The sequence below is a fragment of the Bombus vosnesenskii genome, unplaced genomic scaffold (genome assembly GCF_011952255.1).
Source record: "Bombus vosnesenskii isolate JDL3184/JDL3185 unplaced genomic scaffold, Bvos_JDL3184-5_v1.1 scf7180000013294, whole genome shotgun sequence".
Taxonomy (NCBI): domain Eukaryota; kingdom Metazoa; phylum Arthropoda; class Insecta; order Hymenoptera; family Apidae; genus Bombus; species Bombus vosnesenskii.
In genome coordinates this window covers 4,062,281-4,080,626 of record NW_022882945.1, presented here as the reverse complement: position 1 = coordinate 4,080,626, position 18,346 = coordinate 4,062,281, and the positions used below count along the sequence as shown (strand labels likewise).

The following is an 18,346-nucleotide window of genomic DNA, read 5'->3' as shown; positions in this document are numbered from 1 at the left end:
GCAGTAGACATCGGGATATCAAGATCGAGAGACATCGATATTATCGGACAGCTGTCGCGTGGCGTGGTGGTTGTCTCCGTGGCCGGAGTCGGCAACAAAGGGGATCCCCTGTTTTGTTAATCGTTCTCCATAATGGAAACTGAAAGGGGTCCTTGTGACGAGTCGCGACGTAACGTTAAATATGTACGTGTAAACGGTCGTATCGCGGGGTGCGGCCAAACCACGCATAGTATTCTTTGTAATGGAATATGAGATTGAAGTATTAGGTATAACATGAAGTATTAGCGATTAAATGACTGGTGGATTTGTGTGGACGAGCACGAGGTTATCGATGAAGATATCGAGAATAATAGAAAACGCAAACTTTTTTACTGAGACCTATATCAATCCTATAAATAGTATCGTTACATTATCGATGACTGTAATAATTTACGTTTGATTACTAAAATATAATTCTGTTCTGTGCTCTAGACTCTCCGTGATAAAGATCTTGACATAAGATTTAAAGGTTTTACCGTAAATATTAATATTGTGATATTAATTATAACACAAACAGAGAGACGTTTAATTAAGGAATCGATGGGAAATCATGTGAAACAATAATTCGCTTCGTGATTTACGTGTGTGGAGACACGGCACCCCATTTCTAACTTAACCAACCGCTTAAGCACCTCGCACGAACGACAAAGGGGTTTCATCCCCGAAACTCCTGGACGTACTGATAGATTACACAAATGCTCTTTGCGGGAACAACATCGGGAGGGTTGCAACATCAACGGGATCCCATCGACAGCGGTTACCCTAAAATATTCATTCGAAACTTCGCTGACGTTGGCGACATTTGGACGTTAACCATGACGGTAGAGTGGCTTTGATCTTGTATTCCTGATTGTCGATCGGAAAGAACCGTGATTTTTTCAAATCCCCTGCATCGATCTTTTTGATAGCTAATCGTCCATCTTAATATTTATGTCGACTATAATAATATGTCGAGTTCTGTTATCAAACGCTGTTAGTAGAAATAATTCGTGTCTTGAGATTAATATTATTTCGAACAGGCTCTATTTCGAGAGTGACTGTCAATTGATATCGTTTATTTTTAACGACCTACATTTTTAAAAAACGATTGTTAATTAGCATTATTTTTAACAATGTTACGTGAAACTCGTGGCGGACCATGAAATTGTTATTTTCTACAGACTTTGGCTATGTACGTTGACACGGTTCACTAACTGAAGCCTCTGCTATGGTCCGTATTTAGAGAACCTAGGAAAACACTCGACTTGTTGCAACAGCCGTCCACAACCCTGTCTATGTTTCAGATCGTTCTGAATGCCATTGTGTTCCTGGGCCTGGTCCACTAATAATAACGTGTATCTACGCCGACGGTATCATGATTCTTTCGAATAAGCAGCTCTTCGTTTCACAGAATCAGGGCTACGCACATTTTATTTGAAATGAAGATAATATGGAAGCTAAGTACAAAACTGTGTTGCTTAAGGTTCTAAGTCTATAAAGTAACTTTTTCTTTTTTATGAAACAAATTGCGTAATCAATATTATATCTATTAAATTTCTTCGAAATGAGCGTAAACTAAAAACGAATTCAAAAGAGAAACTTAATGATTCGCTGTAGCCTTTTTGTACGTATTTTGCAATAAATTATTATTGACAAACATTTCGACAGAGTGAAAAGTAGTCGCTAAATGCTCGCTGGCTTTTTTTTAAATTAGTTGTGGATGGTTATGGGTTTCCTCTGCGGAGCAACAACCTCATGTAAAGATGAATGTGTCATGCTTGGAAATGAAAGCAAATTACCGTCGTCTTCAAATTGAAAATGATTGCTACTCTACAGATGAGTATTAGTTTCTTGCGGATAGTCTTGGAAATAATTTCGGGATAATTAGAAATTGCTAGGATTGCACGCTACTAGGAGAATTTTTTGAATTTAATAAGAGATTTTGTTGCGTGGTTATTTAGAATTAGTATGTGGAAGATATCGTACGATGGTTTTAACCATTTCTTAGATAACGCACGTTTTTATACAAACTTAAGCCTTCAAATATTACGCTTGTCGCTGTACTTCCAATATTCTATATAATTTCGCACCTTCTAATTTTCCAGAAATGTATAAACATCCGCGAGCTAATCATATTAAATTTGCAAATAAGAAGGAACAAATTTTATTTATGTTATTAACGGTCGATGAATTTTTTTGGAACCCTTTTTACGCTTTGTTTCCGCTGATCCGAGAAACTTAAAATTTGAATCAGTTAAAATCCAAAAAGGGGGACGAACCAACACCTCCGACCACGTTTAAATCAAAATTTTCGCGCGGGGGCGCGCCAGAGCCCAAGCGGAAGTCCTCGAGATCTCTCGAACCACCTTCTTGATTTCGTTGTCGACGATGTCCACTGAAACGTGACCGCTTGGCCGTGTAACAGGATTAGAGGAAGGGGAACAGATTAAATTTCGAGATATTTAGCCGGACCGCTGCACCCGTCTACTCTTTCTGTTAGTATGGCAATGTCCATCGGAGGGAATAGTAGGATTTTCGGCAATATTTTGGGTGTTTAGCCTTTGTCGCGGGACACTGACCATTGTCGCGTGAAACGATGGGCGTGGAGTTGCCGCGTGAAAAGAGGAACCGGCCACCTTCTTCTGTTCTTCCCCTCCATTCTCTTCGCCCGTGTCCCTTACGCGCCTCTTTTTCGAACCACAAAGGGCCTGTGGCCCGATACTTAATTTGCGCTGCACGCGTTCCGATGACTCTCGAATTTGCCATACTTTTGTGGCCTCTTCGAACGTTTGAGTTCTATGGCGTTGGGCTGATTGTCGAGGAAGCGGTCTTTGAATTGTAATGTTGGTATAGTACTATGGGCAGCCTGGTGAAATGTGGAAGCCATCAACACTTGTATAGTGCATTTTCACCTCTTACAGTGCTGCATTTGAGAAATAGTTTTCATATATAGAATACTTTCGAAACTTTATACATATTTATGTTTATCCGACGTTCGATTCAGAAAGTGGGATAATTCGAAAAACGCGTTGTTCGAATTGTCACTGTAAGGATGTTACAGAGGCAACAATACGACTGATTATGAAAATTTTACTCTTTTATCTTCGTAATTTGGTCGGTGAAGGATGGTTATGACACTCTTCTTGTGTGTGATTCGACTGAGTGCGTGCAATTTTATATAGGATACCTCTATCGATTGACTTGATAGCGAAAACCTTCACGTATTATCGTAATTTAAAATAATAATTTTTGAATTTCGCAAAGTTTGAGAAGGCTTTCTCCATATCATTAAATAATCATTTTCCAAATATTTTGAGTGTAACGTTTAAATTTGACCAGAAACTTTATTCTTTCCTTGAAGCATTCACCCTCGAAAACTCTATCACGTCTATCGCGTCTCGTTAAATCTCGAAAGGCCACAGATGTAAACAGAAATGGCATCCCGTGGAGCGATTCCCTTCTTCCTTCGCTTCCGCTTTCAAGTGGCGATTCGTTATTTCATCGTTGCGCGCGTCATCGCCTTCTCGAGGGTACTCCGTGTTCTCGAGTGCTTCACTCTCGACAGTTTCACGCCTTGAAAACGAACTACTAATCGATGTTAATAGCGTTTCTTTCGGGATTTTTCGAGTACACGTGCTGGCAGTTTCGCTTTCTTCAAGTTGTTTGGTAAATATCTGTATTGATCGTTGAAGGGTTAAAGGATTTTAACAGATGAAATTTCTTTCGGAGATTGGGTTGGGCTGCAGAGATTAAAAATGATATTATAGAAGGACTCGTTACAAAGCGGCAGATACGTTCCGATGTGTGTAATTAGACTACAGATTTATGTAAATTCATATTTTTAAGTTGTGTAAGGTATTATTTCACGTGCTAAGTCCTATAAACGGTACTATACTTCAAATATTTGATGTATCTTTGCACAACATGTGCATTTTTCTACCTTCAAATTTTCACTAAACGCATAAAAATCCGCGGTTGATATATGTATAATATAACATGTAACACACACCCATATATATACCAAGTATACATTAGATATAACATGTTACGAGTAAAACACTTCAAAATCCATTAAACTCCCATACAACTTGTCACAATTTGCCACATAACCATTTACCTACATTATCCCCGAAAGAAGATCCAAGAATCTCGTGAAATCTCATGCTGGGAAACAGGGAAGCCCCCGACGGGACTAGCACGATAGAGTTTATAAATTATGAATATTTAAGCAGAGAGCGAGACAGCGAGCGCAGCGTTCCCTGAAACGATATTTTCCTATCTCGGTGCAATAACGTCGCGCAATGTAAAAGGGATGCTTAGGAAACAGGATGGTACACGTCACTAAAACGGTAGCATCCCTTTGAGAGCCAGCGTCAAAGCTAATGGACCTTCTCTCTTCTCCACAAGGTTCTATCATGTTTCTCTTCGCCTCTTGTACCGTTTTCTCTCTTCCTTTTCTCTTCGGTACACAGGGTGTTCCAGTAATCGTCGTAGAATCGACAAGGGGCCAACTCAACGTGAAGAAATACACCGAAGACATAGAATACAATTTCTTCATACGGCGCTTCGTTGTCGAGAAAATCGAATTTGAAAATTTATTTAGTGCAAGGGAATTTGGATATGGGTAATAGTGCATAATCGACGAGAGCTTGTTAGGTGCGGAAAGACAAGAGAGACGAACGAATCGTTGTATGGGTATGTGTGCAATGTAAATGTATATGTAAATGTAAAGTTCACCTGCCCTGTGCCGCGAGGCTGAAAATTGAGTAAACTTGACTAATTGGCAGGAGGTTATTCTAAATGCCAAAATAGGCGAAAAACGTGGAGTAACATTCTCCCGTTTGGGGCTTCATTTTCAAGATAATAGAGTTTGGACGTGTTTAGCTAAGAATTGACACAGAATTATACCTGATTAATTTTCAAATTTCATTCTCTTCGTAAACGAAGTGTCCTATGAAACGTTTGATTCTACCTTGTTAGACTTACTTTCACCGGAAGAGTAACCTCTTCTCAATTATTCATTTCTATCCAGTCCGGAACTAGCCAAGTCTAAGTATGCTTTCAAACTTGATTTTCTCGAAAACGAAACGTCAAGTGAAAAAAACTATTCTACATCTTCGACTTACCTTTTGTATAGAACTACCCCTGTCTTATATTTGTATCATCAATACTAAAACATCCTGTATTCTCTATATGGTTCTTCATTTTCTAGGATGGCTCTCTCTCTTTCTCTCTCTCTCTCTCGTTATAAAGGGCGTCACGGGCGCCGAGGCCAGAAGCCCTGCTAATGTTTAGTACCAGTTGATTGCAAGCTCGTTAGAATATGCATAAAGCACCGTTGTTAAATGCTCTTTCTCTTTGCGTGGTGTGCTGGAGTGAATTTAATGGATGCGTGGTGCTACTCCTGAGCCGTGTCTGAGCACGCGTGCAGCCGCAGAAATGTTGCTGGTGTCGCTCGATTTGGTTCAGAGTAGGATTTTCAGCGGAATGGAGGGTGTGAGAGGGGGTGAAGTTAATTATGCGAAGGGAGGATGGTGGTTGTATGGGAAATAATATCTGTAGTTATAAGACGTTAAAGGGAATTGGAATATTGTTCGGGAGAATTGAATGGGTTGCGAGGAGGATGAGATGGAAAATGGGAGTTTAAGGAGGAAGTTGTACCTAGTATAGCTTTGTGAAATATCTGCTTGCCTCGAGACATTCAAAAGTGCTAGAACATCTCCTGTTTTTAGTGAAACTTTGAACAAACACTTTTTAATAAAATTGCTGGTATACTTGCTTTACCGTAGAAAATATCAAGTTGAACGAATCATGAAAACATAATACATCTATAATATTTCCTAGTTTTCCAACAAATACATATAACTGTTTCGTGAGTTTGATGCGTTCTGTTAGCCAATCTGACTGGTATCGCAATGGTATGTAAACTATTTAAAGTTTAGTATTATTTACATCCCATTTCTTTTATTCACAGAAACACGAATTCATAGTAAAAATTTGTAGTTTAGTTAGAATGATACACTAACTATACTTTCAATTCTAAGTAGAATACTATGTATTGAATTTAATTCACGCGTTGTTATTTGGATTCTCAACGATTTCAAAAGCTCGTTTCCGTTGCCTGGAAATCTTCAAGTTTGGTTTATCGGATCCTACGTTTTCGCGAGCGTTTAGAGGGAGTTTGAAAACCGATTAGGAGTGTATTTTGAAGCATCAAAACTAACAGATACCTTGTGCAGTCCGGCTACACGAAACTCGACCGCCCATGCCTCGAAGTTGCTTGGTCGCCTCTCTACCACGACATTTATTAACCTTGCCATCGAAGTTATTCAGTATCTATCTGTTCTGCCCCTGGATTACATACCTGGAGTATTGGCAAAGCAGAGATTAACGACTTACGTGGTTTAACGAAGTTACAAATAGCTCACTATCGAACGATAAAATTCATTGTCCCAAATCGTGTTCCATTATATTCCAGATTTTAAATGATATAATTGTGTGATTTATTTAGAAATTGTCCAAGATAAAGAGAAAAATAGGTGTTTATGATACTTGTATTATAGCACTATAAAGGAGAACGACATTCTTATGCAGTCAGTTAAATACATCCTTGAAATATAAAATATTACAACAAAGACATTAGAGTACGAAATTTTCTGACGTATCAAGATACATATTATTAAGATGTTACACAATTTATCCGCTTTTAGTTTTATTAAGGAAAAGAAAGCTTCGTAATGTCTAATGTAATTTTATGCCGAAATTTTCGTGAGCTCAATGTTTGAACTTTTTTAATATTTGTATTCTGTATTATGTTATTCGTATCTGATTTGCAATAGTTCCAACATACGCTTATTTCGAAATAAGTAGAAATACTTATCGAAAGAATGCTTACTTAAATATCGCCCTAATATGCTCTGTCTAGAAAAGTACCAACATACTCTATGCGGAAAAAATAAATTAAAGGAAGAACACGAATCGGCAACAACCGCGAGGAAAGAAATGGGAGAAGCTGTCAATCGAGCGCCATACATCTGCCACTTACCCGACCTCGATCGTTACAGTACCTTTTTTCCCACAATGACGCTCCATTTCGTCACAATTATCGCCATTATTCGCCGCGAGAAGAGCATTTTAGCCACGCTACACAATGGACCGGTATCTATATACATTCAGCCGATGCTTGCTATATCTACACTTAGCTAACACACATACACGCGCGCGCGCGCATAAGAATTGTTCGCATACGCATCGCGCGAGTTGGAGCTGAAGCAAGGGCAAAAATCGAGCGGCGATCTTCTTTCGTGGATCGTCTCTCGTTTTATTGTGTTTTGACAGCAGGTTTCGTGTGGCCACCGTTGCTTTCTTCACGACAAATGATACTGTTTCCTTGGCTACTGCCTTGAGATTTTATCCGAACGAGTTTTTTTGCCGCGAAAATAGCAATAAGGACACTTGAATGACTCCTATTTCACAATCGTATCTGATCGGTCCTAATATAGAGTTACTGGAACATCGGGATGAGATAAATGGGATGTTGGATTTGTTAACAAATTCTTCCTTTCGTGAAGTAGGTTTTGTCGCGAAGGTAAACGGTGACAGTTCGCTGTTTGAACGAATGACCATTCTTCGTTAAATTCCGATTTCATTCGATGCATATGCTGCTTCCAATTGACACGAGCCGGTATTTCCGTGGACGATACATGGAAACGGAAGAACGCGGGAACGCGACAGTAGTAGGGGCGATATCAACGAATCATGAAGAGGTAGGGGGCAGTGAAGGGGGCAGAAGGGTGAAACGAGGGTCGCGGAGGGGCGCGAAACTGTTATTTGCAATGAAACGCAACAATTGCAATCGGAGTCGATGCACGCCGTGTCAGCGTGTTCTGTAAACGCGCCATATTGCAGCTGGGCCGCTCGTGAAAAATAGTGTTTTTGTGCAAGCCGAAACGGCAGATATGAAACCAGCATGGCGGATGCTTACAAATAGTTGCAGGGCGGCGCCTCCATATAAATGCGCGTACCGGTTCATTTTTCTCTCTCTTTCTGCGCCTCTCTCTCTTTTTCTTTCTCTCTCTCTCTCTCTCTTTCTCTCTCTCTAGTTCTGTGTCTTTTGTTGTAACGTTCGTATGTAAAGACGAAAAGGACTCTGTGAATGAGGGACCGTGTTCGTTGCTACGGGTAAGTGGAGGGAATTCTGAAAAGTGGCCCTCCCCTTTTTGAATTAGGTACCTAACACAGTGATTAAATAGGTGATTTGGAAGTTGGAAGTTTGGTCGAAGTTATGAAGCAATGATTTCTCTGCTGGGAATACGGGAATCGATTAAAATTTGTTCGTCACGGTATACAAGTAGGTACCCTCTCGGATATTCAGCAATCATAAATATACGAATACATTTCATATAATATGGAATCGTTGTTATCTGCACGTACAGTGGTGTGAAAAGTTATCATCTAAATAGATTCTTCGCTTTATATTATATTCCAAAAGTGATACCTAACAAAATTTTAACTAACATTAAGTATGGGAAACATACGTAATCGTATTCATCAAATTCTAGATCTATCAGTTTTTCACTTAGGTACGAAACAAATTATGTAATCATAATTGTATTTATCAAATGTCTTCATAATGAACATGAAGTAACAAAAATAGAAGACTACAGTGCAGTCGTCATATTCTCATTCGCAACAGCTTATTTACTATAATTATTACTATTTATTATTTAATATTTTCGCAATTCATTTGTTAATTTACATTAATATTACATGGTGCAAATATATTATTACAATATTACGCAGCAAAATCAACTTCGAGTGATTACTTACAGACTCGACTTTTTGTTACAATTACGGAGGAAAGGAAAAAAGTACCTTTGCCATTAGTAAGAATTGTGTAATGAAACACTCCCTAGTTGAGTATGAAAATTAATACATAAGTAAAGAATGTTACGTGTTCAGATTCGTTCTAAAGGAACGGAAGTAACAACGTGTGAAGGGAAGAAAGTGTTTCTGAACAGGTAGGTACTTCCGTACCTATAAGAAATGTTCTTGGTTTAGAAACTATCTTAGTTTCTACTACAGTTTTAAGAACCATATAAAAACATTTATTACAATTTCATGCAGCTGATTATAATCACGATAATATTCGGTAGTTTTTCATAGCAAATGTAGAAAGTTGACAAATTTCGACAAGTCGAAAATTATAATCAGACTGTGGAAATTTATACAAATTCATATTTTTATGAACTTAGTTGAAGCAATTATATTTGTTTCACACCTGTAGTTTTCTTTAATTCGCAATAACGATAGAGTCACATCGTACATTAGCTTCATGCTACAACCTAAATTCCTTGTATAGTAAAAATCTATCACAATACCAGTCACTCACATAATTTCATCCAAACCGAAACCTTTTCCCACGACATAATCGTACAACAAAACTTCGCTGCTCACCCGCACAATATATCGTAACTAGATCGCGGATTTTTACGAATTTATGAAAAATTTAAAATCGCAAAATTGCAGGGAACGCGTACAGTGCGCTAAAATGTGTAAAATATTCATGGTACAGTACTGGCTACAATATCTATTACATGAATTAATCATGTCGCTACAAAGCTAATTATAGTTTCTTTCTTCCTTCTTTTATTATTAACAAGACATTATTCTAACTTACGACTTTATCAATGAAATAATATGCGTGGTTCCTGTTGAAATTCTTTCTTTTTTTTTGGACCATAACAATATCAAATAAATCTTGACGGCTGTCTTGAGTGAATTTCGTGTCAGGAGTGTCACCAGTCAGAACGGCGGTATGTAATAAGGAACAAAGGAGGACAGTGTAATAACCGGAAGTATACTTACCCCATACTTGGGTCCTTTGCTACTCAAAACACATCGTCTCGTCTCTCCAGCTGGACTTCGATCGCCGGCAATGATATCGAGCTTCGTATCGAAAGATAAGAGAACCGGGCAGCATCGGCGAGTCGCGCCGCCGCTCCCGCAACAGATACGAAGCTCAGGATCAATATCCATGGTGGTAGGTGTGGCGGGATGGCAGAGGGTTCCATCTTCGACCGTCCTCTCTGTGCTTATTGGTCGGAGGATCGTTTCACGGGTTCAGGTCTCGGCATACAAAGCCCGCACTCTATTCCGGGTAAACGGGCGGAGCTTGTCGTCTCTCCCCCAGCACCTAGTGGGGAGAAGCCATCGGTGCTCTCCTGGCAGACGGCCGAATCGTAAATCATGACCAGTCGGTCGCTCGGAGCGCATCGTGACAAACAGCCTGAAAACCTATGGAAAACATCGGCCGCGATCGATCCACACTCCGTACCGATCTCTAATTTCGTTTTTCACTTGCTCCAATACCACTGTGCTCCGTCGAACTCAAGCTCAAAATTCATTCGTGCTTGCGACGTTACGAACTATCGTACCAGTGACACCTATTAAATGTAAAGATATTTCATAAGAATTCCCGTTATCGACATATCAATTGTTATTAAGACACTGAATGAAGACTGTGAAGTTTCATGATTGTGGTAGTGATCTAGGATCCTAGACAATTGGTTTCTCAAGAAACGACCATGTGCAGCAACGAGAGCCCACCGCCGGCCAAGGAGCCTCTAGCCGTCGGTCTGGGCAACCCCATGACAGGCTTCTTGCCTGGACTGGAACACTATAGACTTCAATTGTACCATTACGCAATGGCTGAGAGACTGAGGCTGGCTCAGCAGCTGCATCCCCAACATCCAGGCGTGGGGCATCCTCCATCCAGTGCTCCAACACATTTAGGGATGGGTCCAGGATTTCCTGCGCCGCTACCATTATATCCGGCTGCAGCGGCTGCTGCCGGATATCCCAGTCGGTTAGCTCTGTCCATGGCTCTTCTTCATCCTCATCATCAGCGTATACCGGAAGAGCCCAAACCTCAACATAGTTACATTGGCCTTATCGCTATGGCGATCTTATCTTCGCCAGAGAAAAAACTCGTGCTATCGGACATCTACCAACATATATTAGAACATTATCCTTACTTTAGAACACGAGGACCAGGCTGGAGGAACTCAATAAGACACAATTTGTCACTGAACGACTGTTTCGTTAAATCAGGAAGAAGTGCTAATGGAAAAGGTCATTATTGGGCTATACATCCAGCGAATCTAGAAGACTTTCGACGGGGAGATTTCAGGAGGCGCAAGGCTCAAAGGAAGGTGAGAAGGCACATGGGTTTAGCCGTCGACGAGGAGCCAGATAGTCCAAGCCCACCTCCGTTACCAGCCACACCACCTCCTCCAGCTACTTTAGGACCCCCAGTGGCTTCTCAGCCCATGCCGGGAATCTGGACGCCACATCACCATCATCCACACCATCAACAGCAACAACAACAGCAACAAACGTTCCAGAGTCAAACTCTGAGGCAGTCATCGACTTTTCAACCTTCGAGGAAGAGACAGTTCGACGTCGCGAGTCTCCTTGCGCCTGATGACCAGCATCAGATAGAGTCCGATCTCAGGCCACAGAAGGCAAGGAGGTTTAGTTGCAGTGAGGATGAGTTACATGATCTTCAGGAGCCTGATCAGGATGAGGAGGATGTTGATGTGGATGTTGTGGCTGAGACAAATACTCTGCCGTCGCCCAACACGCCGTCGGCCAGTCCTGAGGCTAAGGTCATCTCGACGGCTGGTCACTGGTCCAACCAGGGCATTCAAAGTGGGCAGATTTCGGGACTTCATATTCAGAGCCATCTGCAAGCGAGGAATTATTACGTGCCGGCGACCTCCAGCAATGGGTCCAACGTTTAATGGAAGATTTCGCGTTTATTACTCGAGTTATTTCTGGTTCGAGACTAATCGCAGACTGTTCGAGGTGGTTGGAGGATTGTGAAGGTGAACGATGCTGGGAGTAAGCGACGTGTAGAGGTGGATAAAGAGGTGATGGATAAGAGGTCGGGAATTCTTTTGATGGACGACTTTTGGCCTTTTTTTATATTGTTTGGAGGGTTGGTATTTGGGAAGGTTTGAGGCACAGTGGTCCACGAACGAAATTTAGAATAAAATTTAACTAGATGATACAAGAAAGGAAACGATTGTGGACTGTGAATTGTGGATTTTTATGCAAGTTCGTTATTTCCAGGAATACAGCAGCGTCTTGATTATTTGAACTTACTGCTAATTTATACTGTTCGCATAATCGAATAACTTTATTTTCATGTCAGGGAGAATTATTTATTTGATTACGATTATGTTTCACTTTAGTAATTATTTTATGAATGTTGATATTAGATAGAAATAAAAGCTTGCGAATAGAAGTGTCATAATTTTATCCATTTTCTATTTTCGTTTTGCAATCTTTGTTGTCAGGGACCATTCCTAAATTTTTCATTAGTCGTGATGTTCGAATAATCGAAGTTCTGCTGTACACGAAGTATAGAACTGAAATAGATATTTGTTTTATCCATAAAAAATTAGAAAATATTAGAAAATTTAAAATATAAACTAAAATTATATTTTTATTTTCGATACATTGTATATTTTTGTGTATTAATGTATTATTTATATTTTTGCACTTTAAAATTTTACATAAATGAATAAAAATCCATAATTTAGTAATAATCTTTAGTTTACAGATTCTTTAGGGCGATTTTCCAATAAATTTAATGATCTTTGTATTAATGAATTTTGATAAGTTAAAAATAAACCAAAGGATAGAAAATTAATCATTTTAGTCTGTAGGATAAATTTTAGTTATCTATAAAGAAGCAATAATTAAAGATATTTAATCCCGAGAACAAAAATTTACAGAATTAATCAAATTTTGAATTGTCTGATTTTAAAGTTATATCGTTATTCAACTCTCGAGTGTTGAGTGTGATAATAAAATTCATTAAAAAATCCCTACTCCAATATCTTTTCAACGTACAAGAGTCATTAGTAGAAAAATTTGGAATTATTTCACCCGAATATGTTATATATTTTAAGATTCTGGCTCGAGTAAATCCAATTTATTTTTAGAGCATAAAATTAGTTAGTATAAAGATCCAAAATTGTTTTAATTCTACGCTCCAAGAATCTAAGCCATGACATTTCGATTTTGGTCCAATGTGCATCGCTAAAATAAGCTGGTGCTAATTAGTCGTGCCAAATTGCGTAATTGTTTTTGTTCCTTCGACTATGCCAAGTCGATCCTTCACCTTGTAATTAGATTAATATTTATCTAATTGTCTTTGTAAATATACGTATGACCGTTTTTGTTTACTTGGAAGTATGCGCGCAATATGTTATTTTCGCGTATTTTGGGATAAAACGAACGAATTTCCCACTTCTCCATTAATTGGCTGTTCGAACTGATGTCCCGTCGCTTCCGGTACGAATCACGATGTATCTTTCAGTTCGAGTCCGGTACTTGAATCCACGTATCATGCAACACGTGTTAGGGGAGAGTCTATGTGTACTATATAAATATAAATGTATAAGAATACGTGTAGTCGGAGATTTTGAGCTTAGAATTCCATTATTCGCGAATGAACATCAAGATGGACGATTAAAAGATATCGTACTTACTTCCTTATAGATATGCGTTAAAGTCACTCAAAAGTTTCAGCACTTCTCACCTTTTCTGTAAAATTGTGAGACCTGAATTCTTTTTATTAAATTAATGAGTATGTTAGTCATATATTTTTATCAGTCGATATAAAACTACGTGGTATTTATGGTAAACGCCGCGATTAATTATAAAAGTATTTTTAAATCAAATATTTAATTTAAACGTTGCACAAATTTCACTTTCACTCTTAAAATCTTCTCGTTAAGCTAGAGTTCATTGTCATAGAGGGTAAAATTATCAAAAAACTTCTCAAAATGCAAGGATAATAACGAACGTCCATTAATTATGAATATTTGCGTTGATAGTGGAATTCTAGCTTGGGAACTAAGGAATTTGTGTAAATAGAAGGAGGATGCCGCAAAATAGAAAATAATGTGTCTCTATACGTAATTTCATACGTTTTTCCGTAACTATGAAATTCCAATGTGGGGCATTACATCAGACTGAAAAGCAGACCCGCCTGTTCAAAGTGTAATATACGAACGTTCGAAGGTTTACCGATAGTCTCGTCTTTATTATAATCCATATATCGTCTCGAACGATATACACGATATATGAAGAATATTATTCTGTGCAACTTCTCGCCCCTTCTGTATGTATGTATATGTACCTATGTATACGTGCCTACGTATAATTGAGATGTATCACAATTAACATACAAACAAACACAAACACATGCAGACGCGAATAAATATAAATTGAACATACACGAATACGAACCATGATAGACAGATAGATCGCGGTTCTTACGATTCGTTCGTAAATGAAAAATGGCAAATGACTAAATGGAAAGAAATATAGACGGTTTTTTAAAGATTTCCTTAAGTAACACAGATACGTGGTCGATCTGTCTCTCTTGATTTTCAGCGCGGAACTGCCGCATCTCGATTCAATTGAAGCTGAATAAAGTTTCTGTTCCCATGAATTCTCGATTCGTTTTATTCTTCACCTGCCGCATTTTTAACGTGATTGGACAATTTTTAGCTCTAAACAAGAAAGGAAATCTGTACAGGACTGTATGGTTAAGGTCCTAGGTTGATAACTTTTTTAGGAGGAAACAAGTGTTCGTTAAAACAAATTTCGAATTTGAATTTCGCTAACGCAAGAGAACATTTGAGAAATTTGAATCTTTCCTTTGTAAGAAAGTTAAATTGATTCCAGTTTAATTCGGCGGGAAAGAGATATACTTGTTATGAACGAGTGCTGTGACTAAAAATATTGCAAAGTTTTGTTGTTCTATTTTGTGTTTAAGACAAAATAAAAGATTTGAAAACAAAGCACAAGCAGTAAGCATAATAATATATAAGAAGCGTACAAATATCTTGACATAGATAATATGTATAGTGCATTAGAAGATTGAAAATATCACGCATAATGATTTGAACTATGAATTCAGTGAACTTTGGCTAATGAGTATAACCTAACTATGCACGTACCTATTTCAAACAAATGCAGGAATATAATTATCTTTACACAAATGATAAATCTCTCTCTCTCTCTCTCTCTCTCTCCCTCTTTCTCTTTCTCTCTCAATATAAAGTTATCAGTTTTTACAATGCAATAGATCGGTTACTGAAATCACGTGTTAAATCGTTGTCAACTAAACAAATGTTCATTTACTAAAACAAATCTTTTATCGGTTAATGTAAACTCTTTAAAAGCAATAGAATCGAAATGAAGATAAGAATAAAAATACTAATAACTACGTGAATTATACGATATGATATTATTGAACGTTATTCACTATCCAATAAACAAAAAAATGATATTAAGTGAATACGAGTGATGACCATAATTACCAGGAGCAAAGTTGCTTTCAATCATAATTCTTGATAATAATTATACCTGAGTATAAAATAATTAATAATAGACGTGTATACGCGGCTTTGGGTCTGATAGGATTAAAATCATGTTACGATAAATTGATCCAGAAATATCGAATATAATTATTCACTAATAGAATAAAAACACTGTTATTTCAAAAGAATTATTCCTAATTACCAGACACTTCATGTTTTTAATCTTGTTCCAGCATCTCGGAAGCATTTACATATTTCGAACACGCGTTGGAAAACTAACAGCGTTGCAAATCCTTCAACACACGAGAATATCCGTGAATCCTTATCGTGTTCTTACGTGCATCGACTAAATGGCCACGATAGAAGCGTTTGTTGTTACGACAAGTAAAGTGCATAGCCACATTGGCCACTCAGGATTTTCCATCGGTGCACAAATGTACACGGAATGTTTGTGTCAACTTTTCGCATTTTTCTGCGTGTCACGGAACCCGTTTGAGAAAAAGGCGGGAAAAATAACGAAGGTATTCGTGTTAAGAGCGGGATTGCACGCGGTTTGTTTTTCGAGGCATTTCTATCGGTGGCGGCTTAAAATCATCGATGATTCGTTCCCGTCAGAAAACAACATCCAGCACACGATTCAATACACTTTGAAGCTATTTAACGATTTAACGATTAATTATGCAGAACGTTTCGTATATGCGTTTTGATGTTGACTCGACTGAAACGTGTTTAGTACTTCTTTTACCATTAGCTTCATTTGAGGATCGGAAACCCCAAGGAATAACGTGTCTTTGAAAGAGAGAAATTATTTGGGAACTTTTAAATACAATTATTGGAAGGCTGTTTTTGTCAATAATAATCTTATATTATATTATAAATATTCTCCATTGGGGGTTACATATAAATGAAAAACTCTGCCTTTAAGTAATTTCGAATAAAGTATACCTGAAATAACAAATTTTCACGATAACACAGTATTACCGACTATTTGGACATTTTGAAAAACAAAAAATTCCAGATATTATTATTAAAAATAATTTGTTATATTTATCTTTCGACTAATGTCTTCTCTACTACTACTTTTTTCTTTCACTTGTATCGTAGAATAATTCAAGCTGTGACATACTTCATGAACTCTTGTTTTATCAATCAGTTTTTTCTTCGAATCATCGCTTCAATTTTTTAGGTTGCAGAACGACACAAATGGAATAGATAAATATTATTTACATTCACTTAAATCATAAAGTGCGTCGATGTGCTTAGTTTATCTATGTATACTTGTGCACAATGATTACTAGTCGATCGTTCATTTGCTTATTGCACATTATACTTTCAATTATTGCAACGTAACTTCTTTAGATAATCGTATCAGTGCTTTAAGTTCGATAAGGGGACGAGAAAATCATATGACAAAATGTTTTAACATACAAATAAGACAGAAGCGATGTTCGAAACGATTTGCTAAAAACCTGTCTTATCTAATAATATACTCGAATGTAAAATATCATAAGTGGAACACTTAACAAAGACCTGGTTTACGATTTTCATGGCATAATACGAGTAAGATGACGAATTATTAGTATTATATTTTGTAAAAAATATTACATATATCAAAGTTTTTATTATGTACATATTATGTTTCGAATTTTTAATTGAAAATAGAATGTAAGCAAATTGCAAATATACCTTGCAAAAAATCATTCAAATCAAAAATATAAATGTGTATGTTGTAAATTCACTGAAATGTTCATTAAAAATTTTGAATTATTAAACCAAATAATATGATATGAAATTTTTATTCCAAGTTTATTAAAATAATATAATATAAAATTTCTATTAAAAATCATGAAATATTTACGAAAATTGAATTTGAGATTCGAACGTGAATCTATATCGGTATACCTACGAGACAAAAATAAAGGAGATATTTTTTAATTTTCCTTATATTTTTATATGAAATTTTATAAAAAGGATTTATTATTATAATGCACGTTAAGTAGTTATAATCGGGTTTAAAATCGATAAAAATCGATGCTATTTTGCAGGTGTTTGGTAATGATAATGCGACGATAATATTAGGCCGTGCTTAAAGCGTGCTTTCAAGAATATAATCATTTTGTTCGGTGCAGCTTTTAGCCGAGTTTTTGATTTTAACGGTTCGCTATTAAAAGTTTTGCGAACAATTTAGCCGACGGAATCGTGTTCAAGATACAGCGTTAAAATTCGTAATTAACCGAGCTGCGGCGTTCTCGACGTGTTAAATATGAATCTCAGCTGCCATTTGAATTTTCAGGGGAAATCGAATTCAAACGCTTCGACGATTCCACAAAATTTGTAAAACTTTAACAATATCCTACTTACCATATTTTATGATAATATTCAAATGTACTTGGAATATTCGAAATTTATATGCAAAGCTAGAAGAAGTTTGTCTAAAATTCGAATCGAAATTTAGAATGAAATAACAACAAATACAGTAGAGAAATTAATAATACGAATGCCGATATCGATTAAAATAATAATCGAGAGATACGCTAAATATAAATGAGAAGAAATTGAACGTTACATCAGCGTAGCCTTAAAAATTATTTAAATCTTCTTATTAAATAATTGAGAAAAGAATTTCAGCAACCTGTCCAAGGATACGATATCTTCAAAATCGAGGATTATAATATTCGTGCAGGGGGATCTGATCGAAAACATTGAGAGGCTGAGGGGATGAATGGTCAAATCAGGGATAAAGGAAAATATTTTTTCCCTTATAGTAATAATAGGAGAAGATTTTAATGCCATGAGTACTATAATATATAATAAATATATTACATATTATTTTTTAAAAATATAATACAAATAACAATAGCGAAGAAAAATATTTCTAAAATATCTTTAACAATGTATAAGGCTATACGACACGATTTCGATCT

General features: G+C 37.1%; 1 protein-coding gene across 1 annotated transcript; it reads left to right on the top strand.

The window, feature by feature from the left end:
• Positions 1–10,122: 10,122 nt before the first annotated feature.
• LOC117233011 (fork head domain-containing protein FD4) lies at positions 10,123–14,548 on the top strand. The gene has a single exon (XM_033492845.1). The coding sequence runs from the start codon at positions 10,605–10,607 to the stop codon at positions 11,820–11,822; it is 1,218 nt and encodes a 405-aa protein (XP_033348736.1). The 5' UTR covers positions 10,123–10,604; the 3' UTR covers positions 11,823–14,548.
• The last annotated feature ends 3,798 nt before the right edge of the window (positions 14,549–18,346 follow it).